This window comes from Pleurodeles waltl, chromosome 4_1 (assembly GCF_031143425.1).
Source record: "Pleurodeles waltl isolate 20211129_DDA chromosome 4_1, aPleWal1.hap1.20221129, whole genome shotgun sequence".
Classification (NCBI taxonomy): Eukaryota; Metazoa; Chordata; class Amphibia; order Caudata; family Salamandridae; genus Pleurodeles; species Pleurodeles waltl.
In genome coordinates, this window is record NC_090442.1 from 197,292,588 (window position 1) to 197,317,660 (window position 25,073).

At 44.7% G+C, this 25,073-nt stretch overlaps 1 protein-coding gene across 8 annotated transcripts in view; it reads right to left on the bottom strand.

Annotated features, from left to right (window-relative positions):
- The window catches only part of ERC1 (ELKS/RAB6-interacting/CAST family member 1), a 1,341,708-nt gene that overhangs the window by 266,599 nt on the left and 1,050,036 nt on the right, over nt 1-25,073 (bottom strand). For all 8 annotated transcript variants that reach the window (XR_011202236.1, XM_069228108.1, XM_069228104.1 and 5 more), the window contains one exon: nt 5,229-5,376. Coding sequence is in view for 7 of the 8 variants with exons in the window: in XM_069228108.1 (XP_069084209.1) it covers nt 5,229-5,376 (148 nt within the window). In the remaining variant the exon portion in view is untranslated. The remainder of the gene's footprint in view (nt 1-5,228; nt 5,377-25,073) is intronic.

A 25,073-nucleotide genomic window follows, 5' to 3' on the forward strand; every position in this document is an offset into this window, starting at 1 on the left:
CCAAGACCACAGAAATCATTTCCCTAAGAAAGAGGTCTTGTCCCATATTGGGAGTGTAGCTGTCTACCAAAGTAATCATTCATGTAACTGTCTTGAAGGCTAATGTCTGGCATTTGCCCTGAGTGTCTGAGGGCTCTGTGGACTTTCTCCCTTGCCTTTCTGGGTGGTTAATATCTCTACTCCCCGTCCTTTTGCTCTCTGGCAGAAGAAATTGTCTTAGAGAGCACCAGGCTACGAGTCTGTGGCAGTCATTTGGGAGTAAATGAGTCTCTTACTACAAATACTTATCTTCATTTATATCTCTTAGGAGATGACAATCACCAGGGACGTTGCTGGTGCATTTAGATCTTTAACATTTAGACTAATACTTTCCATATGTGACATGATGGTTCCAATATGTGTGTGTTAATGCTACCATATGGACCATATCTTCGGGCAAAGGTTGGCTTTCTCGAGTGAAGTTATTCCATGTATAGCTGCACAGGATACCCTCCCTCCCTAACTGAATGATATATGTGGCCCCAGTCACAGACAATGGTGTCTCACCAGTCATTCATAATACTCCCTCAATATCCTTTCAAGATGGCCTCTGCCTCAGCTTTCCAGGCGCTGCCAGTCTGAATTTGAGTGTGTTGCAAATCATCATTGTTGCATATTAGGGCTCAGGGTTTACTCCAGGCTGTTCTGCTACTTCCTGCAATTTAAGTGTCCTGAACATTATGTTTCTCTCCCTCGCTTAATCATTAGGTGTCACTTCTCCTCCTGGCTTTTCTTGCCACTTTTGTCCATCTTTCCTTTTTCAGTCGTTGGGGAGTGCTAAAACTATACATTTTCATTTCCAACAGCGGAAGCGATCTAACTTGTCTCATTTTGCCATGCCACTCAAATACTAATCAAATAGGGTGTTCCCAACGATAGGAGATATGCCTGGTCAGTAATACGTCTGAAGTTTTACCTTTTCTGAATGGTGATGTGCAATAAATCCCTATATATCTAAATGTTGACCCTATCGTGCATTAGGTCGCCCTTCTATGTTGCTGCCTTCATTACTGCTCCTTTATTTGATATTTGGGGACCCTAGTAAAAGTGTTTAGTGAGGACCTTTCCAGGCGGCAAACTTTTGCTGTATTCTGTTAAGTTCAATGTCACCTGGCCACTGTGGGTCTAATATGAAATCTTCCTCACATATTCCTCTATGTCTTTCCCTCTTTGCCCAGTTGAACACATCAAATCTGTATATTGCTGCATCGGCATCAGTTTATCAAATCATCAAACATATCTGAAAATATTGCATGCTATTCCTTGAGTGTAAGGCACTCCTGTTTGATGTACTCTTGTTCCTCTTCTATGGCTTCTCTTGTTCCACTTGGGCAAAGAGTCTCCCATCTTGACTACCACTCACCTTCCTGGATTTACCTTTTCAGATGTGTGTGGCTTGCATGCCTACTGATATCTTCTTGGATGCTGGAGAACAGATTTTCAAAGAACTGGAATGGGATTGAGCTTCTAAAGGTTCTGCCTCTTGCTTCACTGGGGATAGTCGCAGGGTTTTACCAGTTTTATTCTTTTGAGATCTGAGATTCCGTTGCATTTGATCGAAGTAGCATGGCCTTAATCATGTCATCTCTCTTGCTTTTAGTTAGCTCCATGTACCCACTGTCCACTCAAAGTCGAGCCATTAAGAACGTTTTTTCTGCACCTTTCTCCGAGTCCAGTGAGTCTATGGTTTTCAGTGGCACTTCCCTTTTACTTTTCAGATTGGTTTCAATCACACCTGACTGAAAAGCCCCAACTAAGGTGAAACAGGTCTTGGGTTGCTTGTTCCCGTGTGGTGAGGGCCTGGCTTGGGAGTACAGGCTAGAATGCTCCTTTTGGAGCAGTATCAAGGCTGATTTGCAAATGGCTGGGTCTAATCTGAGGTGGCATGGTGGGCAAATAAATGGACTGGGATGCGGCCCCAAGTAATTACTAATGGTTGAGGTTAATTAAAGGATCCCAACCGTTACTTTCTAGTTTACTTCAATGCAACACTTTACAAGCGACATGTATGGCCAGATTTTGGTCCTGTGTATACTGTGCTATAAGAACTACGCTGCACCTAACTAAACAGCCCCAACTAGGGCAAAACTAGTCTTGGATTGCTTTTGTTCTGGTTCGGAGAGGACCTAGCTTAGCAGTTCAGGCTGGACTATTCATTTTGGAGAAGGATTAAGGCTGATTTGCTCATGGCCAGGTGTAATCTGAGGCGGTGGGTGGGCAAAGAAAATGATAGACTAGCACTTGGGCCAGATTAATTATCAGTTGCTGAGATTTATTCAAGCATCTCAACCATCGCTTATTCAATGTTTCTTTTGGCAATACAGGTGGGCAGAGTTGGAAGGGAAGGATCCTGTAATGCCACACAATCCTGGCACTGAAGTGAGTGACTGTGTGGATGTGCTCCTTGTGAAAGAGCTGAATGCCAATCACAGTGAAGTTAGCCAGCACAGGAAGGGGGCTGTCCCACTGCTCCATACTGCTGTGGATGGAGGTAAAACAAGCATTTTCAATGCAACAGGTCTTGCATTTGTTCGAGTTAGAGCTATTAGAGTTGTAAAGCAAAAAAAACGCAGCGCGATCGCGCTATGTAAAGTGCAGCGCGATCACGCTGCGTGGAAAATAAACAGATAAAGTAGTCCGGACTCCAGGCTGAAAACATCGAATGTTTTTGGTACTTTACCGGTGCTGTGTAGGTGGGCTAAACACCGGAAAAGGCATGACGTATGTATGCCTTTCACAAATGAAAGTAAGAGGATTTTAAAAGGCAAGCCCACGAACCAATGTAAGTGACTAACGTGGCATGGGCGTGGTTTCAAGCCCAACGAGAGATAACAGAATGGACGGAGCACTTTGTGCTCGCCCATAATAAATGATAACAGACCAATCGATGAGAACTGCTAGATGAATGCTCCCTAAAGTAGTCCTTTAAATGAGCAGGTACTGTCACATACTGAGTACCTGTGCTACTTCAATTTGAAATGAAGAGTACCTACACATGTAAGAAGAAGGGCAATAGTTTTAATGGGAGGGTACTGCCACGTCTAAGTAGCAAACTGGTAGTTTGTGGCACTGCCTACACGTAAGTATATCATTTTATTAAAATCAAAAGGCCTTGGCTAATGGTCCGACCTAAATAATAAATCTGTAACCATCACACGAGCATACGAAGGCCAGACCTATTGCTTTTGCCACTACTTTTTATTTGTTTATTTATTTATTTTAGCAGCGGGGTCTCAACTATTTGCTCTACACTGACAACACTCGCTTGGTGAATAGTTTGGAAGGGACATCTAAAAAATATATTTTAATTTAGTTTATTGCCTACCAGAAATTATATCCTTGGTATTTCAGTGCTGTTTATAACTGAACAGATCCACAAGGAAAACAATATTATTTGCGAGAAAGAAGGGTTTTGATAGCACTCCCCTGCAGGGCACTATCCTCCCTCATTCGGCCAAAATATTGAGGTGGCTCGAAAATGTAAAATAAAAAAGTGGGTTTTGTGGGAGCCGCTTCCTGGAAGTGGACTGCCAGGTCGCTTCTGTTGTAATAAACAGAATCGTCAACTTGCACGCAGAGACGTTTTAAGGCATAATACGTAAACATATTGTTTTAAATACTGTTTTCCTTTAATGTATTTTTGATGTGGGTGGTGTTTGTGAGTCTATTACAGACATTTTGCAGAGAAATGTTGTATTTATGTTTCATGTAAAATCCATTAAAAAAGAAGTTTCGTTTAGATCACAACAGGATCTCACATATGAGAAATGGGAGGGTGCAGAGATTATTTGCAGTAATATGAGTGAGCTGCTGCTGTGTTACAATATTGGAAACACAAGTCACTATCCCCGAATTTTGGGCGACTGTGCCTGTGCAGTCAGAGATCTGGCCATGAGGACATGATAACTACAAAGCTGTTCCCAACAGGGACCCCCAAAATATATCTGACTCGAGGCCCCAAAAATCCTCTAGATATCCTTGCTTTAAGTTATTTAAGCTATGCAGAATAATGATGTTCAATCCAGCGGACGGCACCTGCGAGTCAGATCCCTCTCTCGTGGAAACTGGACAGTCAGTCCCATTCCAGGCTGACACTGAGCACTGGAGGAGATTGATATGATTCTTAATGATGGCGCTGTTCCCCGACTCTGCACCCACCGGATAATAGTAACACGAAACGAAAATGAGCTAATGAATAGGCAGAATTGAGCGAGGGACGGCAGTGTTAATAACAAAATAAGCACCAGTCTAAACGACGATGCCACATTGAGAAACAGGCATTATGGGGCAATTTTCAAACCTTCTCTTGAAGTTATGCAGAGAGGCGTGAAAGAAGCATTTCCAGATAAAATCGTGAAAGGTTTGGCGTAATTACAAAATCCATTTAGTAAACCGATGCAACTTGTGTAATATTTAGCATGGTTTCCTTCCTGTGAGCAATCATCTGAACGGGACTGCGTCCTCGAGTAGTAACCCGACCAGGAGGGCTCACGCTTAGGTGCGCTCTGATCACCAACGCTTGTCTGCATTCAGTACGCAGCAGCGCCCTTTAAAATCTTCAGCCTACAGTATGTGGGTGCCAATTCATGAGCCCTGGATGCCAGACAGTGTGGTGCACCTCGGCAAGAATGCTTCAAGGTCTCCTGCTCCCGGACAATAATCCGATCTCCACCTGTCGGGCACAACCAGCGACACTGGCGCCTTTCAGTCCGGCACCTGTCAGTTTCCTTTGCCCATTCTGCACAACCTTCTAATTAACACTGAATCATACACTCGAGTATCTCGTTGTACCGCGGCTCGGTCCGCTTTTCACATCATATGATTCCATCAGGACTCACGCTTATTTGTCAGGCAGTCACTCTCACCATCCCACTTTGAGACCATTTTATTTCTTACAATGCCCAAGACCCCCTACTAGAAAACAGACATCTGGAGAGCCAAGGTAAAACAAAAAAAAAATATATATATATATATATATCAGTTCCCCAAGTGATGTCCATCGCTCACACAGATGTCTCACATTTTGAAATGCCGCAGAAGTATGGTGGCTGGCCAAAAAATAATCAAATATGGCCGCTTTTCTGAAGACATGTGGTTTACCAGTTAGTAGACCACCGTGGTGCCGCTGCCCCTTTCAGTTCTCTAGGCAGTGCCTCACTCACGCGGACTACCCGCGCGCCCCGCAGTACCTGCTGCTTGAGCTGCTGCACCAGACGGTCCTTGTCGCGCTTCAAAGTGGCCACTTCCTCCTGAGTTTTCTTTTTCTTGGACGAGGACAGCTCCAGCAGTGCAATGTTGGCATCTTTTTCACTGATGGCAGCGAGGAGAGCTTCCTGTCTGAAAATTAAATTGGCATTTAGAGAGTGTGACAACTGACCCCTGTCATCTCACACACAAGCATTAATGCTGGCCTTTGTAGCACACCAAAGAGGCACGCAAAGCAACATTAGTGGGAAATCCTTTTGGGGAAATATGAAACAAAAGTGTTTTGGATAGCAGTCTGCCTCTCAGACATTTAACATTCACCTTGAAGACCCTCCAAATATTTGCCATTCTGTCGAATGCTGTGGTCTTGCCAGTATGTTACACTAAGGTCCCTTGAAGACGGTTGGGCGATGGTACGGCTGGGACATGAGCCGGAGAAACTAATTCACTGACCGAGGAGAAGGCTCTATCGTTTTAAAACAGAGATCACTTTTCTTGTGCACTGGCTCAAACTCACTTTAAGCTTAAAACCTCATAGTGTTGATGCCACGCGCAGTATATGTACACACAATCAAACATTGCAGTAATGGGGGTAAATAGAAAAAACTAAACATACTATTGAGAGTGGAGTACGAGCTAGAGATTGCCCACCACAGACTTCCTAGCTCTCAAATAAAACTCCAGGGCACAGATACTTGGCAAATGTTAACACAAACTGGTGGCTCGCTTGTGTCATGACAGAAGAGAGCAAATGAAACAACATACGACCTGCTGACCACCCACCCGAAGCCGTGGAGCAATACAGGGCTGGAGGTCATCGGCTTGAGGGTTCTGCTCCTGCGCTGCGTGTGAGGAGGCCTCGCATGATTCCCATTCCTAGATTACAGGACCTCCCAGCAGCAATGTCTGCTCGCTGGGAGATCATCAAGTGAGCCCTGGCAGAGTGGACTCCCTTACGTGGACCCTGAGGAAAGCTGCCGTGATTTGCCGACAGGCATGCAACTAAAGAGTGCATGTCCAGTGAGTTCACCTACCTACTCGGGAGACTGCCAGTGACATCTAGTCATGGGAAATGGAGGCAAACTAGAGTTTGGTATCAAACACACTGACCAGTGGTGCCAGAAGATGAACTATTTCACTCACAGGAGCTGTGGCTACTAAGTGAATGCAAAGGCAAGATATGTTCAGTTCGAACACTTGGGTCTACACTTTGACTAACAGTGATGCTTAGATTTTTTTGCAATAGCCTCATGCCGTATTAACCTGTACCAGGACTTGTGCTCACTTGCAGTAAGAAGCAAACTATGCCCTTCCAAATCTAAAAGTAGAATGATCACCCCAACTTCCTTTACAAAACTCACAAAGCTAAGAATTTGACAGAAGGAAGGTTATTCATGCAAATGACACCCAAAGTCTCGAAGCAAACAAACAGAGTGAGGAGGGTGGCTTACAGTGCTTAATATGAGCCAGTGGAGTCCACCAGCACTCATTTTTGGGGACCAGTACTTATTTTTCCTCATCTGATATTGACCGCAAACAATAGAGGTAAAATCACAAATCGGGAAAGGAGGAGGAAGAGAAATACAGCACAAGCATTTGTAATGCAATAGGTCTTGCATTCGTGAGCGTTAGAGCTATTGGCGTTGTAGATGAGAATGTCTTTTACCTATGTATTTTGGTTTGGAGAGTAGTGGATGTATGCCAGGGGCCACAGCAAACCTTCCAGGCCTGTTGCTACAGGAGAGAAGACACAACAAGGCCGCCATCTTGGGAGTGTTTTTGCCTCATTCCTACAGATTGGCTTTGATTTTATACACAGGAGTCCAGAGGGTGATGGGGAAGCGCTCTGCGCCTGTGACAGCGACTGTGGGGTGTATTCGAGGTGGGGCCTCTTCAAACAAGAAGCAGTGCTATTCCAGCTCTGTTTTAGACAGCACTTCTGGAAGTGGCATCTGCAAGGTCGCAGTACCTGTGAGGGGACTGTCAAAGCCATGACACCAGTGAATTCTGAGGAGGAGGAAATGATGGAGTTTGCTCCACTTTTGTGCCCTATCATACGCTGCTCCTCTCACTGTGGCACCCTTGTGTTAGCTGCTTTGATCTACAGGGTTAGGAAAATGGCTGCCTCTACTAACTGAAATCTATTTGAAGAGGCCTGATTTACATTGAAAGGCTAGATGTTTTTTGCTATCAAGCTTAATGCCGTGGAATGCTTGGGTCAGGCTTCACAACTCCTTTTCCACCATCTTGGAAACAACACCTTTCACCATCTTCTTGCCTAAAACTAACCTATGTGCTCGGTTGGTGACCCTCCGCAGGTTATCAAGAGCACATGCTATCGCCTAGTGGTAAGCTCTACTCAAGTCAGTTTGTTAATGCACCTACTGCAGAGGTCTTCACAGAACGAGAATGTCGTAGATTACAATCCTAACATAGCTTTTTCACCTTTTCATCTCTGCAAGGTCGATGCAAATTAATTATAGTGATTTTGTCCAAAATGGCACCTGCTTTGCAGTGCTATGAAATGGCAGAACCTGTATTACAAAGCGCTATATGAAAAAAACAAGTTATTCCCAGACTGCCCCAATACGCACCAGACAAAGCACCCTAGGGGAGAGGATGTGGCCTAAGGGCCAGAGCTGCCGACTTTGAAGCTGGGGAACCCAGTTCGAGTTTCCTCATCGGCTCAACATCCTGTGATTCTGGGGAAATCACTATCTCCCTTTGCTACCAAAAAAGAATGTGTTCATGTGTCATGTAACCAGTCATCATGTAAAGCGCTGGAATATCTTTGTATTGAGTTTGTGCTATATAAAACTGCAATTAAAAAAAAAAAAACTAATAAAGCACTCCAATACCTTCGTTTTGAGTTTGCGCCACATAAAACTGCAAAAATAAAAAATAAAAAACTTCTGACATAGTTTTTCACCTCTTAATCTCTGCAAGGTTGTTGCAAATTAATTATAGCAAGTTTGTTAGGAATGGTACCTGCTTTGCAGCGCTATGAGATGGCAGAATGTGCGCTATATAAAACAACGAGTTATTCCCAGACTGCCACAACACGCACCAGACAAAGAACCCATGGGGAAAGGCTGTGGCGTAAGGGTCAGCGTTGCAGATTTTGGAGCTGGGGAACACGGTTCGAGCCTATGCACCGGCTCAACATCCTGTGATTCTGAGAAAATCACTTACTCTTCCGTCGCTACCAAAGATGGATGTGTTCTGGTGTAATGTAAGCACTGCTTATGTAAAGCACTGTAATACTGGTGTATCGAGTTTGCGCTATATAAAACTGCAAAAAAAAAAAAAGGCCCTGCAGACATCGCAAAGAAACAGCAAGATGTCCGAAACCAAGGAAGATGAAGAAAAAACATACTGCCATAGGCAAAGCAACGAAGCAAAAGAAAAAAATGGTGTGCCACACTAAGGTATCTCGCTGATCATGCAATAATCCATGTAAGAGGTTCAGTCTCCAAGGCGGTAGCAAAACAGCCTCAAGGCGGGACAAACAAGAGCATTTACCAACAACATCAAGGGATTTTTGAAAGGCAGGTCCAGGAACCAATTAAAGTGATGGGCGTGGTTAAAGCCCAAAGAATAGATTACATGCTGAGAAGAGCAGAGCTTGCACGCTGCTATGCTCAACCTAAAAACAAGTCATGTGGATATGATCAACCACATGAAGTTTAATCATCAAAAGCCAGGTCTGGTGGCTTAGTGGACTAATGCGTCCACTGTAGGGGCCCTTGTTTGACCTCATGGTCACATGTCCACTCAGCCTTCCATCCTTCTGAGGTCGATAAAATAAGTACCACTGAGTTGGGTAACAATAAACATCTGTTATTCAGCACCAAGATGCCCACAGGTGAACGTGCTCTTTACACATATACATATGTGATCTAAAAAGGAGCCGCCAGATCCACGTGGGGACCAGGTGCACTTGACTTCTTTTGTTTTCCAAGTCATAGGGGTACGTGACACATGCCACACTTGATGGTTCAGATGGCTGCTTTTGTCTGGACTCAACTTTTTTTCCTCCCCCGTATGTAGAAAATTGTGCTTTAAGAAGCCTTTGTGCACGGGTGCAGCATGGCATGATGTTGCCACCTCCAAGCACATGGCTGCTCACTCTGGAGGGTCCGCCTGCTGCATCACCAGACCACGGACATCGTGATTTTCACCAGCTATTTCCGGTCTCTGCTGGATGGCGTGGGCAGACCAAACTGAAAGCACTTAGAGTTTTAAGGCAGATCATCAACAGCTTGACACCCAGTACAGAGTCATCAAACGTCCAAGCACAGTGTCAGGTGTGTGCTTCAAATAAAGCACTTGACTCCTCAAATAGTGATTACAATTATTGTAAAACCATGGTTTGCTACTCAACAAATTTCATTCATAAACTGTTTTACTGTTATTAAATTGTATCGTTGGTCATTTGCTGCCTATTAGCCACAGACCACTTGAATATTTAGCTATTAACTTCTCAAAACTATATATTGTTTACTTTCATGTATGTAGAAAAATGTAGTGCTCCTGTAGGTGATTATTAAGTTTTAACTTTAGGCAACGTGTGAAAGCAGGTACAGCCAGTTAAGTTAAACTCTGAACTCAAGCAGCAACTATTAGCCTATTTCATATGTGTTCCATTTTTAAGGGACACATTTAGAAATGTGGTGGCACTCGTGTCAGGCAGTTTGTCCTGTTATTGGCATGTAGGAGATGGCGGCGCTTGTGGAATGTTTACCTGGGCTGTTCATTAACAGTAAGAATGCATGATTATTATTTTTTATTTAGTATTTGTCCTTACTGCTACCTCTTACACCGGTATATAGCTGTGTTACCCTTGAAGTTTCACTGGTATTTTAATTGCAAATTTGTTTGTTTTTTCTGCTTGTGCTGCATTTTTATGTTTAGATTTTTATGTTTAGATTTTTGTACTGTTTTAAAACCGCACGTGATCTGTGGGGTCTACACTATTTGAAGAGGATGATAATGAAAAATAAAGTACATAATACAACTGATATTAGTTAAGGGTGGGCGGGCCTTTTATTCCACCAGGCATTTCCCCGCAGCCCAGCTAATTACCATGCATCTGGGGTAAGAGTAATGCACTTCACTGCAGATCTCTCCATCACCGCACTGAAATGCATTAGTCACACATTAAAGCGCCACCATGACCACGAGCTGCTCAAGGCTGCCTTGCTGCATTTCCCAAAAGCAGCCAGTGCAGTTCTTGATTTGTAGTGCTGAGGTGCTGGCTGGTGAACCTTGTGGTGCTGGGTTGATGCAAAACATCTCTTTCAAATTGTGCCACATTTGGGCATTACCGGGTCGAAAGGACAGTAGGTTAGTGACCTTTCATTTCGGGGGTTCTGCAGCGTTCAAATATCTTTTTAAGAGCTCCTCGTTGCTCAAAAGGCTGCCATTTCCGATATTTATCTAATTCCATGCACTTCATTGCTTGGTTTTACATTCGAGAAAGTATCACCATAAGTAGCAACCATTTGGGCATTGAATATCCCTCATAAGTACTGAGTAATCATGGGAATGTCACACATAAGCAATTTGAAAACACTGCACCCTATGCCCCTCCACTCTAAAGAAATCTACACCACTTTACTCCATTGTCACTCAACTCTACGACACTACTCTACACCACTCTGCTTTATGCCCCTCCACTCTATGGCACAAGACTTCAGTCCACACCACTCTCCTCTACGGCACTAACTTTTAGCCATGCTGAACAGCAGCCTTGCTGGTGTACAACATGGCTAAAACACAATGGAAAAGCCAACAGCTCTCGCACAGGTGAGACTTATAAACTTTGCCAATGCATGTTCTTCCTTTACTGCTTGTAGGAAGGCTTGTGTTTAAATTTCACACACACTTTAAAAACAGAGGACTGGCTACATTTGTATTGGATCTGCCTAGGGAACAGCCCACGTGCCTTGCACCCTAAAACGTGTCAGCAGAAAAGATAACCACTTCATATGATACTGTTTTTGCACTCTTTGGAAAGCAAACCGCCCTTTTACACATACAAGTCTTTAAAAAATGTAAATAATGTTGGTGTATGTTAGAGGTGTGACCCTGGCATAGGAACTGGCTACATCGAACTCGTGTGCAGAAACACGCCTGAAAGCATAACAGAGGTTTGAAAACAATATCAAATGCAATAGCAGAGAACCAACTTTAACACCTGAGCCACAGAAAGAGTAATCATATCAAGATAGCCACCCGCCCAGTGTGAAGCAACATCAAAATCACAAGACTAAGAAACAACTGCGGATGTACACTGTGCGGCTGTACACTGTATATTAAGAACAACAGTTGGTGACCCCTACCCCAGGTTTAGAAAGACGCCAAAATACACTCTAACAGAGGCACAGAGAGCTGGTCCGAACAGCAACAGGGAAGACACCCCAGCTGGTGAGGTTTTTGCTGCAGTGGGAAGGAATTCAAAGAGACATGGAACGCAATGGAGGATGGTTAGTGCACCAGGGTCAAATAAAAATACAGACGGTTAGTTATCATATAGCCATTTAGGATGGTGGGAACCTGTAAAACCACTGCAGAGAAGCCGAGTCCGGGTCTCTGAAAAGGGCTAACAGTATCTGAGCATGGGAAATGCAAAGGGCGCAGTCTATGCTCCACTCTGTTTAACCTCTGACCATCGGTAAGGACCACACAGAAATGATGGTAACTGCACAAAAGTAAAGACTCCCCTGCGACAACAGCTTAGATAACATAAATGTGATAAGGTATCCCTACATTCTATCACACAGGAGCCCACAATGGAGACCTTACTTCACAATGCAAGTGACAAACTATCAGGCCTAAAAAACCATAGCATATGAAAGGGTCCAACTTTTCAACTCATTGACAGTCACGCAATGATTCCGCAACGGAGCGCCCCAAAAAGGACTTTATCCAGTTTCAGACAAGCGGAGAGAATATAAAAAATTAATAAAAAAGATGAGTAAAATGGAAATTTGACCGCTGGATGCATCCTCCAAGATCCCCTTGTAATATTCCAAGGATAGGAGTGGGGAGGCACTGCAGGCCATGCAACAGCAGAGGAGAAAGGACAGCATATGACTAAATGTCGCTGGCATGAGCTCGTCCGAGTTTCCATTTAGTTGTGACGATGAAGTCTTGATGTGAAGAGGGTGTCTGCAGTGAGCTGGGCTCGGTTCTATGAAGTGCAGGATTACAAAAACCGAAAGCAGATAACGCCAAGTCTGTACCCTCTGTTATCGAGCAGTCACTCGAGCAGTCCACAGCAGAGGACATATGAGCTGACGGCGGACCAAAAAAGGGCACCCTCCTGCCTCAAGAGTCCTCTCACAGCCTTGGAGCTTTTCAGTTAGTGGATGCTGTCAGGGGGCTTATATCAGCCGTAGTTTAGCTGCATGTGCCGAATACCGAGGTCGATAAGGAGTCAATGAGGGCAAGTGCCTGCCACTTCAGGCGAGACCAGCAGCGAGGGCTCCAAAGGACAGCAGTGCCTCGAAGCCTGGCTTAGCTGGGGAGAAGAGTTGGACCTCGACGGCCATGCAGGTCAAGCCTCGCTTCATTGCCCTGTGTTCACGCAGCCCACCGAGAGCCCTTCAGAGTCAGATGATGTTCGTATTGGTTATTATCGTCACTTGAGGATTCAAGATTACACCACCTGGTTATGAACTTGGCAGCCCTGGGTGTTGAGTCTGCTTTCAGATTACAATAAACCTTTTATCACACAGCGTGCAATATCACAGAGGCGCTAGATAGCTCCCCCTCACTAACATTTGCTGCTCGTAAATGAAAGAGGAGAAAGGTCAGGAAGCCAAGTCTTGATTTAAATAAATGTGATATATTTCCTTTGACTTGTTTTTTTAGGGTCGAGTCTGCGTGGTATCGCAGCGAGACGCTTTAGTTATTAGAAAAGGGCTCGGAGTCCTGTCGACGTCACGTCAGTGTGTTTCATTGGTTCGTGGGCTTGCCTAGTAAAATCTGCTTGCTTTCATTAGTCGAAGGAACGCATACGTCAAGCCTTTTCCAGTGGTTAGTCCTCCTCGAGTGCAGCGACCAAGTACAGAAAACATGCGAAGCTCGCTGTTTTCTGTCGGATCGTGGACTACTTTTTCTCTATTTTCCTAGCGCGATTTCGCTTGGTAGAAGTCGAGCGCTTTACACAGTTAATTTCACTTTTTCGGGTTACCTACATAAAAGCACTTTTGCCGACAGATGAAAAGTCGGGTTAGGAGTTTACAACGCGAGACCCGTTGCATTGCAAATGCTTGTTTTAATTGCCTGGGCTGCAGCTTAGTGCTCCTCAGAGCCAGGCAGTGAAGGACAGAGAGAACACAAGGCAGGACCAAAGCTTGGGCTGTGAGTCAATCGCTTGACTGTAGTCACCAGCTCGGACACTTTTATTACACTGTGATCAGCGGATTGCTGCCTTTAACACTGAAAGACTGAATAGACATTCTACGGGGACACCTTTCAAGGGCCACGGATTCAAATGTGGGAGAAATCTAGTCATAGCCTGTCTCCCTCCAATGAATGCAACTGCGTGCAAAAGCTTAGTAGAGGCTGGTAGAATGATTGGGTTACAGGCTCCAGTGAAGATGAACCAATGGCAGTCCTTCTAAGGTATGGGGGCCAAAATTTTGGTCTGTGATGTGACCACACTGGTGCCATAAGGATGGCAGTCGGGAGCAGGGGAGGGCTGGCATTCAGAGGTGTGTTGGAGGTAAGATGGGTTTAGGAGAAGCAAAGCATATACACCTAGTGTTTGAATTGCACAATGTGATATCGGGTAACTGGGATTAATCCCAGCTTCACCACTTTACCAAACTGTGTGATCCTAGGCAATTGTTTTATTCCACGTTCCCTCCTTTTTCCTCATTATCATATGTAAGAGGATCTCAAAATACAGGTCTTCGGGATGCATGCTGTACAAAACTTTAATGTGATGTGTTTAAAATAAAGGTGTTCCTAAAGTTAAGTGGTGCAGGGCAACCTAGTTATATCCTTTCTTTAACTTAAATTAACCTGTAAATAAACACTAGTCTGTTTATTTAGTTTTTTTTTAAATGTTAGTGCTGAGTCCAATAAAGAGCTGCCCATGCTGCTGTTGACCAGGGGCCGCATGTAAAGGTCATAAGGGCCACATGTGGCATGTGAGCCGTACTTTGAGTAAAAGCATCAGGCAAAATGAAACAATGAAGGATTTTTACTGATGAGGATGGAGAAGGGTTGAGGAGTTGAGAATGGAGGAGATATTGAGGCAATGTGCGCATGTGCATACTTAATGGTGTGCTTGCCTGCGCTCCGCACTCTCAGCCAGCTTAGGACTCTTTCTTCCATTCTCTTTATTTTTACTTGACTAACATGAATGTCTGAATCCTTTACAAGTCAAACATAAGTAGTGAGCCACTGGTGAAGGCCCATATTCTGTTGAGAGAAATATTATTTACAATAAAAATTTGGAAGGAGATGTGTTATCTTATGGCTGATTAGGAACATTTACAAGCACGCTAATCTCATCTCCCCCCTTTTAAGCGATGAATAAAGCACAACATTAGAAATACTTTGTACATCTTTGCAGGCTTTGACATATATAAGCAGTGGTCTATGCAGTTCAAAACTGCAATGAAAATATTTGCATCTCTTGCGGGCCATGCCACAAACAAATCCAATTAATGGACCATTCCTTATTTAGACAAGTTTGAAATGTGGTGCACTTGTGCCAGGGTTAAACAAACTATGTAAAGAAGATATCTGTGGAAATAATTGTTTCATTAGTGTACTGACAACTGGGATAAGTTCAGCACCAATCAAGCTAATGGTACTTTAGGAGTTGAGGCTTACAAAAGATATTGCCAGTCTGTTTTGTGACTAACTGCAAATGTAATAGATGCAGAGACAAACCTGCCAGACAGCCAAAACTCACTGGGAAAAAGAGTGTGGAATGAGGATGGGAAATGGGCCTGAAAGTCACCCATAAAGCTAAGAGAGATTAAAATAAAGTTCTAGAAAGGTGTGAGAAAACTTGGCTGATTGTAGAAGCTGCCTCACTTTTTGATACTGGTGTTTTCTGCCTGACTGTGCCCTGGGCACTGCTAACCAGTCCCAGGGCAAGTTTTCTGTTTAAAATGGTATATGCAAATTAGGCCAAATTATAATTGCTCTGTCAATCTACCTTTAAGTCCCTAGTAGATGGTAGGGCATGTAGGTTTAGGGACCCCAGTATAGTTAGTACATCCATAGGTGCACTGCTGTGGTATCCAATGTCATTGTAAAGGCAGGCCTGCTTTGTTGGCTGCTTTTAAGTTGAGATTAACTACCTTATTTAGGGGTACCTTATTTTTGAATATAAGTCACCCCTAAAGTCTGCCCCAGGTGCCCCAAGGGTTGGGTGCAGTGTAAATATAAGAAGTGACTTTATCAAATTATATGTTATAATAAATCAAACAACTTGCCAAGGTTGAATTTGTTATAACTAACACAGAGGAAGAGTTTTAGAACTCTTTCTGAAAGTTACCAAATTCAGCCCTGTAGTGCCCTTTCCTGACTGGTCAGCCTCTGGCAACCTGAGCCAAGCTACCTTAATGAGGTGTGAAGTGGCCTGTGCCGAGACAAAGGAACCATCTGGTGGAGGAGAACTGCTGCAGCAGATGACAGAGCAGGATGGGGGAAGAGTAGCCAAATGGGTCTTTGAAAGGAGGGAAAGCCACCTGGGACAATAACTGAACACTCCCCATTTCCTACTCCCCCAGATTTGTAGGAGACCCAATGATTAGATAAGGAGAGGGGCTGGAAAGGGTGTGTTAGGGAGACTTGCCCACCCAAGTGGGTTGACTCGGCCAGATCTAATATCGAAGGAGGAATTTTCTCCATTTTGGATTTTTAGAGAATGTTGCTTCCTGGGATTGATTTTTGCCACACTTCACAGTAAACATGGCAAGCCAGGGGATCCTTACTGAGAAACCACTCAGAGCTTAAGTAACACCTATTTCTAGTGTGATAGCTTGGACAATCAATACTAGAAACTGAAATAGTTCCAGAGCATTAGAAAACTGGTATTGTTTCTCCCAGTCTTAAAACGTCCTGCCTTTACCCTACTGATGTTGTAAGCTATAGGCCTATAACCTTGCTCCTACTACCTTGCTGCTGGCCTTGGGTGGGTCGAAGTAATCTATCTAGTTACTGTGACATCCTCAAACTTTAGCAAACTCTACCTTGGTGGAGCTCAGGATGAAGTCATGGCCACTTTGGAAGAGGGCTTTGTGGTGGGAGTGATTCTCTAGGATCACTTAATTGTATTTAATACAGTATGGCACAGTGCCTCACTCTAAAGACTGGTGGATACTGGCATCGGAGGTCTGGTGCTAGCTGGATCAAATAATTTTCTACCAATCATTAACACTCACTATTCCTCCCCGCCCGCCTATAATTCTAAGAAAGCAGAAGTGACATTTGGGATTCCACAACGGTTATCCTCATCACCAACCTTATGAGAATTTACATTTGAGCTATAAAATGTAATTGAGCACAAGTTCCCACTCCTGACTGAAAAACACCAGCTGGGTGTCTATTGAGACACTCTGCTTTGGTGGCACATCACCTCAGTTTCATGGACACAATGGTTTCACATCACCCCAGTCTCCTGGACACATCATATACTCTGCATTCTAGTTTCTGATACATTCCATGTTCACACTATCCCTGTTTTCTGGGCATACCAAATTCTCTCCATTCCAAGATATGATACACTCTATGTTTACATTATCCCAGTCTCTTGGATTCTCCACACACACTCCAGTATCCCCAAAGGCATCATAACAGCTCTACAAATCACCCTCATATTACATTCACATCACCTCAGTTCGCAGACATTGCAGGTCATCTCAAGTCTCCAAGACACCACATGCACTGAATAGAGTTATATGGTGTGGTTTGAAGTACACCAGAAGGAACCCCAAGCACTGAGGTAAAGTTGGAACGTCATCAGAACCAAATGATCCAGGCACCATGAAATGGTTTACAGGAAAGGGAGAAGAGCATGATGTACACTCACAAGAAGAAAGAAATTGCATTATATCCCAAGGCTTATAACAGAAAAGCGTAGCACATGGTGCCAGAAAAATGCAGCGCAGGATGTCAAAGAGGGTGCTGGTTCACCGAAGAGGAGGAAACTAGATGGGAAGCATGGACCAAAAGAGAGCTCTCATCATACAAGTTGAGGTAGAAGTGCTACAACATATGAGTGCAGTTTCTCACACAGGGTGGGAGGTATGCCTGAAAAAGGGCAGCACAGGGCTTCACACAGGGCGCTCTAGACCCAAGTGCAGCATTGGGTATGAACTGAGGGAGTAAGACCTGAAAAGAGCAGTACAGATCGTCACATATGGTCTGCTATATCTCAGCAGGCGAGACCAGGAATCATACAGTGAGATCTAGGCCAAAGGAGTGCCAGGCGTCACAAGGTGGTGCTAGGCCTGAGAAAGGCAGTTTATGACCGCTGGAGCACTGGAACAGTGGGGTACAGCACATCAAACAGGGCAGCAAGATCAAAATACTGCAGTGTCTGTTGCAACACAGAGGTGCACGGCCTGGAGAGCTACATCCAAGAGGTTCAACCCTGGCTATCATGCAGTAAGTGTTAGGCCGAAGGAGTACAGCACAGAGGCAGGGGCGGCTCCTCCGCTATGGCAGAGAAGCTTTGCCTCCCGCCAGCAGCAAGAGCTGCAAACCTTTTGAAAAAATATAATAATAATAAACTATGCTTATTATCTTTTTATTTTAAGGGGGGGCCATGGGGGTGACGAGCAGTGAGAGGAGTGCACAGAGCACTCCCCTCAGTGAGCATATGTTTGGCCTGCCGTCTCGGGTCGGCCAAACACATATGCGCATAAGAGGGCTCTCCAAGTCGAGTTGAAGACAGCCGTCCCAGGCTCCCAGTCTGAGTTGGAACACCCAGCCTGAGCACTCCAGCCAATTATAAAGCTTCTTTGAGCAGCATCATGATTGGTCGCAGGGCAGGCTGGCAGCCTGCAGTGCAGCGGAGAGCGGCAGCAACGTTCAGGTAAGTTTTTTATTTTTTTATTTTTTATTTTATTTTTATCCCCCCCAGCCACTTTTCCAAGTCACCAGCTGCAACTGCAGAGAGGGTCACATAGTATGAGCAAGGGCTATGCACCAGCTTGTCATGTATAGCCCTAGGGGTGTGGGATTCCAGACATGCAGTCTCGGAGGTATACTCTCACTGACACACACATGCATGCATACAGGCACCTACACAGACATGCAATCACTCATGCACACCCGTCACCCTGCCTCCCTCTCGTCCAGTGCAGCAGCATCGGTGCCTTTGTAACTCACTCGGCTCCACTGCTGGTTGCTGATCTGCAGGTGACTTGCGCTGTGAGCCTTCTGTTACACTCTGACTTGCGGGACAAATTAGTGTGACTCAAAGCGCTGCATAGACCTAGTGCCGCAGGAGCCCATCTGCCTTGTGCTGTTAATCACAACGACAATATTTCCTCTTGTGGAGAGGTGAAGGAAGGGGTCCTGTGTGCACCAACCCTAAGGAGTGCTGAGAACCATTTCAGATACCTAGGTATGCTGATTTCGGGAGAGATGGAACCTTAATATCATCCACCTGATTAAAAAAGTTAAAGCACTCATGACAGTCTGGAGTAAACTGAAGCTGAACATGATTGATGGGGAGAGGGGCACTAGTTAACATGGCTGCATTGCCCCAGCTGCTATATGCGCTGCAGCAGTACCCCTACAGAATCCCCCAAAGTTTATTTCACACTTTGCAGTCCTTCTGGACTAGCATCCTGTTGGTGGGAAGACCACCCCGAGTGGCATACACGAAGTGTGTGCAATCACCTTTTGAGGGTAGGCTGAGGACTACGGACATAAAATGTTACTAATGGGTGACTTAGATACGCCCTATTAATGACTGATTGTGTGGAGACAAAGACGACCTGGCTGTGAGACTGGTACTTGAATTCCTAGACAAGCATAGCCTGACCCTAATGTTATACAGGAAAAACTTCGCCCAAAATAGCCATCAATCACTGATGTCAACTTGGAATATTGGTGCCTGGCACTGAGGTGGGCAGGCTGGGCCAAAAAAGATAACTAAGGAAATCCACTTTGGAATACTGAAGATATTGGTATCAAATTGCATTATCCTTTTCACAGATGGTTAATGAAGATCACAATTCTTATGATACATTTACCTGAGGTACATTTTAGGGGATACAAGGGACAGCTGAAGCTCGTTACAGATTTTAATCCACTACAGTCAAAACCCACAATGATAAAAACAGAAAACAAGCGTATTGGTAGCCTCTATCAGGCAGTAGTAATAAACCTCCTTGACCCCACTGCAACTCTTGGAGAGCGATGGGAACAGGATTTGAGAAAATTAGAAGAGTCGAAATGGGTGGATGCCAAAATGACAGCTAGACAGGTAGTGTCCTCGCTAAGCTGTGGCTAATTCAATTAAAAAACTGCCATAGGGTATACCATACACCTGAGAGACAACTGAAAATGGGAAGAGGGACTGACCCTAACTGTATGATGTGTTGAGGGGGTGGGGTACCCTTCTACACATGGTGTGAGAATCTCCTATCATATAAATGTATTGGTCCTAAAAATACACTGGAGGCTGGGATTGGAATTCCAACAGACAGAAATCCAAACAGTGGCTATTCTCGTATTACCACCGGACTGGGATGGCCATAGGGGAGCCAGATTAGTGGTTGGAATAGGATTCACTGTGGCAAAGAGAGATGTAGCCCTCCAACTGTGTTCCCATTTTCTGCCCAGAAAAGCCCTATGGACACCCTATGGGGAGATGTGGGCACACTTAAGGCAGAACAAGAAAATTAAAAGAGAATAACCTAGATTTGACTACTGGTTGGTAGAGGATTCCTAAATGTTCCCCTCATGTCTAAAAGCACATGTTGCTTGACTGAAGAAAGTTCAAGGAGAATCAGTAAACTACTTTTGTTAAAAGGGAATTTGCATCACTCTCCATACATATAAATGCAGTTCGGGAACACTTTATACCACGAACCATCCCAAAGTCTTGTAATGTTGTACATAACAGTATATGATGATCTAAAGAAAAGAATGTGCCTTGATTAAAGAGGGCAACATGGTTTCTTCTTCTCGTTCTTGGCAGCACAAGCTACCAACCATCTTCAATTCCATCTTCACAGGATCAAAGAACACTAGTTTCGTAAACTGCTCAAATCCTGCCTCTTTGCCCAAGCATGTTGAACTGGGATCTGCTCGTTTAAGATTGAGCATAGCAGTGCACAAGCACTGCTTTTCTGACGTGTTGGTATGTATCTGGGCTTTTAACCACACCCACCTCACGCCCATCATTACCACTCATTCCTGGGCTTGCCCTTCAAAAATCCTTTGATGACAATGGTAAATGGTTTGCGTTTGTCCCTCCTTGGAGAAGTTTTGTTACCGCTTTGGCCATCACCCCTGTTACATGGCTAATTGCACTTTTGCTGATAAGTTTTTCTGCGAGTCAACTTCTTTTTCCTTCTGTGTGTCTCTTCACGCTGATGCTCATGGCGACTGTGGCGCCTTGAATCGGCTTGCTTATGCCAACCGTTTTGCTTTTAATTTTCAGTTTATGTGGCAAGAAAAGTCCAGTTAGGAGTTTACCATGCTAATAGCTCTAACTCGAGCAAATGTGAGACCCATTGCATTGCAAAAGTTATTTCTGTTTCCCAGCGCCAGGACATTCATAGGAGTAGCTTCCACTTTAGAAATAGTATCATGCATGAATTCATTCAAAATACAGAGACAGATAGGGTGATTGTAAATCAGGAGAACCTGCTAGAATTACAGAGATTATACTAGCCACAAAAAATGCCTAATCTGGTGGAGCTCATATGCGGTCTCAGTAGAACAGGGTCAAAGGCCTCACTGCAAAAACGTCCCATACTAGTAAACTGGGGGTTAGTATGGTGATTGACTCATGTGAGTCTTTAACGATAGTGGTTCTCCTCCAAGGTGGCTGATATCTTATTGCATTTCAGGCTTCCAGACTGGAAGACGTGGACAAAACTGGACCATGCTGGCCTAGTGAATACCTCATACATTGCGGAGAGTTACCAAGGAAAGGTCTCATCTGAAAGAGAAAGTTGGACCCCAGCTGCTCAGCATTCACTATACACAGTCAGCTAGATGAACAGCTGCTCACTGTGCTGGCAGTGACCAAACAACAGGGTCTGGACAATCACAGTTACTCAAAGTAAACACGTTAATGGCATGGCTCATCAGTAGTATAAAACTACTCCCATTCATTATATCGGTTCCTATATTTTAGAACTGCTCTGTTATCTGTACATTTCCTGCTATGCTTACGCATTTTTGGTTCACTTGAACTCACCCAAACTCCTGCCATGCACAATGAGACTTAGCAGCTACGGGCCATGATTTACTATCAACGACAGCCATCTGTAAGCACTTATCTTTTGTGCTTCTCTAGTAATGTGTTGTTTGCATTTACGCAGACAGCAGCATAAACTATAATTTAATGGCTCCTGTTTGATGTTTAGCAGAGAACACATCTAGACCACTTTTATAGCCTACAATTTATTGATAAATACACAATTATACTAAAAGGCAATCGACTGTGACTTCAAAAATGTGTTAATGCGTTTTGTTTCGTCCAGGAAATGAGTCAAACGGCGTTTTCCCTTTAATTCTATACCTGAGCTTCACTGCCAGCCAGTGGTGCGAACGGCGAGCTCATCTAAGTCTTCGGAGTTAAAATATTAAGGGAGGGCTGGATACAACAGAGGTATGCAATGCAGCAACTAGCCGAATCTCTAATGCCCTTTATTCGGAGATAGAATCCATTTTGCAGAGTGCGCCAGTGAATAACATCATATAACAGACACGGGGAACACGCGAGTGATGCAGCGCGGTGTAACTAAAGTAAAATGTGTCTGGTTTTGTACAAAATGTCGTTAGATGCGGTGTTAATTCAGCCGAAAAACCAAGCACTCCGCGTTGTGTACAATTTATGAAACTATCTGAAAAAAAATAGGTTGAGATCATGGACGCCATTTAGGGGTCGCAGCTGCGAACCCTGGTTTGCCCCTTGCGACCCCTGGTTCTGTCTTTGCAACCCGGGGCCTCAGAGGTGGCATACTCAGTGCCAGGAGCACAATGGCAGTGTGCGCTTACGGACGTCGGGTGAGGCTCCTTTTTCGTTGTTTTCTCTCATGTCTTTTGTTACACTAATAGTAAATAATGTTTAAATATTCTCTATTCGTGTAGTAAAAGTACAATTAGCTGTACTATGGCCCTCACTTGCAGCTGAGGTAAGTAGAAATGTTTTTAAATCCACGTTGTGTGTATGCTCGACTGTGAGTTTGGGTGAGAGGGAGTGTGTGTAAGCGTCAATATGTGTATGTAAGCACGTGTGTGTGAACGAAATTGAAGGTCAAAGTGCGTGTTTTGTCACTTTCGCTACCCCTGGCATTTTGGCGAAATGACGTTCATGGTTCAGATCCGTGGAAACTTAAAAAAAAAAACACCATGTAGGTGTCCTCACATGTACTATGAACTCCAGCAGAATAATGAAGATTAATAATGAATCAGGCGGGAGACACCAATTAGGGATTGTTTTCATGAATGGACACTTAGGTCTAAAAATACAAAATGATTCAATTATCTTGGATCAGCGTTTACTATGAGCTGACACATTTCACAAATGAACTCCTTTTCCCAAGATTAACATCTTCTGATCTACTAATCAGTCACAAATCGCCGAACACATCTTAAAGCGCACTTCACAGCAGAAGACTCACCTCGGACGCAGCGGTGAGACACTAGCGCCCACCTTGCGCTCTCTTACGCTATATGATACCTAAGCACGTGTGCAGCGCTTCTACCGTTAGTATGACGTTGCAGCGCTTTATAGATGTGGAAGGTTCGGAGATTGCCACCAACAGGTTGTGGCTGATTACGTATGTAGTTGTATTGCACCGACGTACAGCGACGCGCGCACTGCCTCGGCCGGGGTAGTACATAAATGGGGTAGGACGGCCGGAGGTCAGTCCGGGCGCGGATGGTAGCGTCCCGCCCGGACCGGCCCCGCACGGGCTGGCTAGACCCACAAGAACGGCCTGCTCCAGCTGAGGGGCAGCGGGTGAGCACAGGTCGCTTAAGTGCACTTTACGGGGACCTGTCCGAGTCACTGCGGTGAGGCGCACCTGCTGCGTTCACCGAGGCCGTCCCGCTGCTCCCCGACACTGAGCCCCACTGTAATGCACCCTGCAGCCTGGCTGCCCGAAGCCGATCCTGCCTGCACTGTGTCACTGCCCTGCTGTTTACCTAACCCTTCTCAGGCCAAGGCAGAGAGATAACTCATGTCCTGGCCGGCTGTCCACTCCACTCTTCAAGAGGCTCCTGGAGCCCCGCTCCCGCATTCCAGGCCTGTTTGTTGTGCCATTAAGCGGGAATGAACGCCGGGACTGGGGGTGCCACTCCGCTGGCATGCATGCATTACTTCAAGTGCCGGTGACTCCGAGCGCTTCAGTGAGATGACTTTAGTAAGTGAAAAGTACCAGGACGGAAAGCTGCACCTCTGAATGACCTGCAGGGCCCTGGCTTACATATCCTAGGCTAGGGAAAGCGTGCGGTGTCCACAGCAGATCGTCTTACTGGCGCAACGCACTCAAAACCGCTCGGTAAAGGGGAAGAAGGTAAACGGAACAAAACACCACCACCTAGACGGAAACATTAAGCGCTTGATGCTGACATAGGCCGCCGACCTCCAGGTATTTAGATCAAATCACTGAAGGGCCAGCTGAACCGTAAATCCTTCAGAGGTTCAGAAATAGATTACCACGATTTCATAAACAACGCAAAACTGTGGTAATAAGTGTTTAAAAATGTTTAATTTAAAAAACACACCTACGAAGCAGCTCGGCTCATGCATAACCAATTAATGGCTTTACAAAGTTACAGTAGGATTACACATCCCAACACACTACAGCGCCAAGCTGTACAGAAATTGTTCTCAATACATTTCATGCACAGGAAATTACTAAGTAGGCATCTGGCATCTTCGAAGCAGCAGAGGACCCTTCTGTTAGTCCCATGACAAGTACCAGCCTATTTGGGGATAGTGCTAAATTAGTCCGCAACCGTTGAACAAAATCTCCGCCACAGTGTTCATTCTACATTGATGTCCTGAGGCGGATCCCGTCCGCCAGGTTTACAAATCTAGCGGCTGGCATTCAGCAGATTCTCTGCTGTCCCAGGCCAGGTGGACTGGCTCAGACTGTTCAGTCCGGTGAAGGTTATCAGCTTCACAAGTCAGGGTAGAAGGTAACAGGAGTTGGCGCCAGTAAACAGAGAAGTGAATTGACAACTACACCACATCCTTCCAGTGCCCACCTTTGCACTTCCCATGCCTTCTCTTCTGTTGATTTAGGGCTCTAAAAAGGAATAATCCTGCTCTCTCAGAGATTGCGCTCACTTCCTAAAACCCTCCAGACGGTTAATTCCTGTAACACATAAGTAGTACATGACTCTGTTTATTGGTTTGGGAAATGTTGGCTGCAGTTTATTAACGTTGATTTACAGCATGTTTGCCCTGCTTTTATGAGGGCCATAAATCATTCCGTCATCTCAGATGTACATACAAATGGGGTCATGAGTTATCATAAATCACTTTATCGTCCATGAGGTTGAAAGCCCATGGGTTTATGCGTACACTGTTACGCTTTGTCATAAAACACTTTGCATCTTAACAACCCCCATACATTTTTATATCTACATGT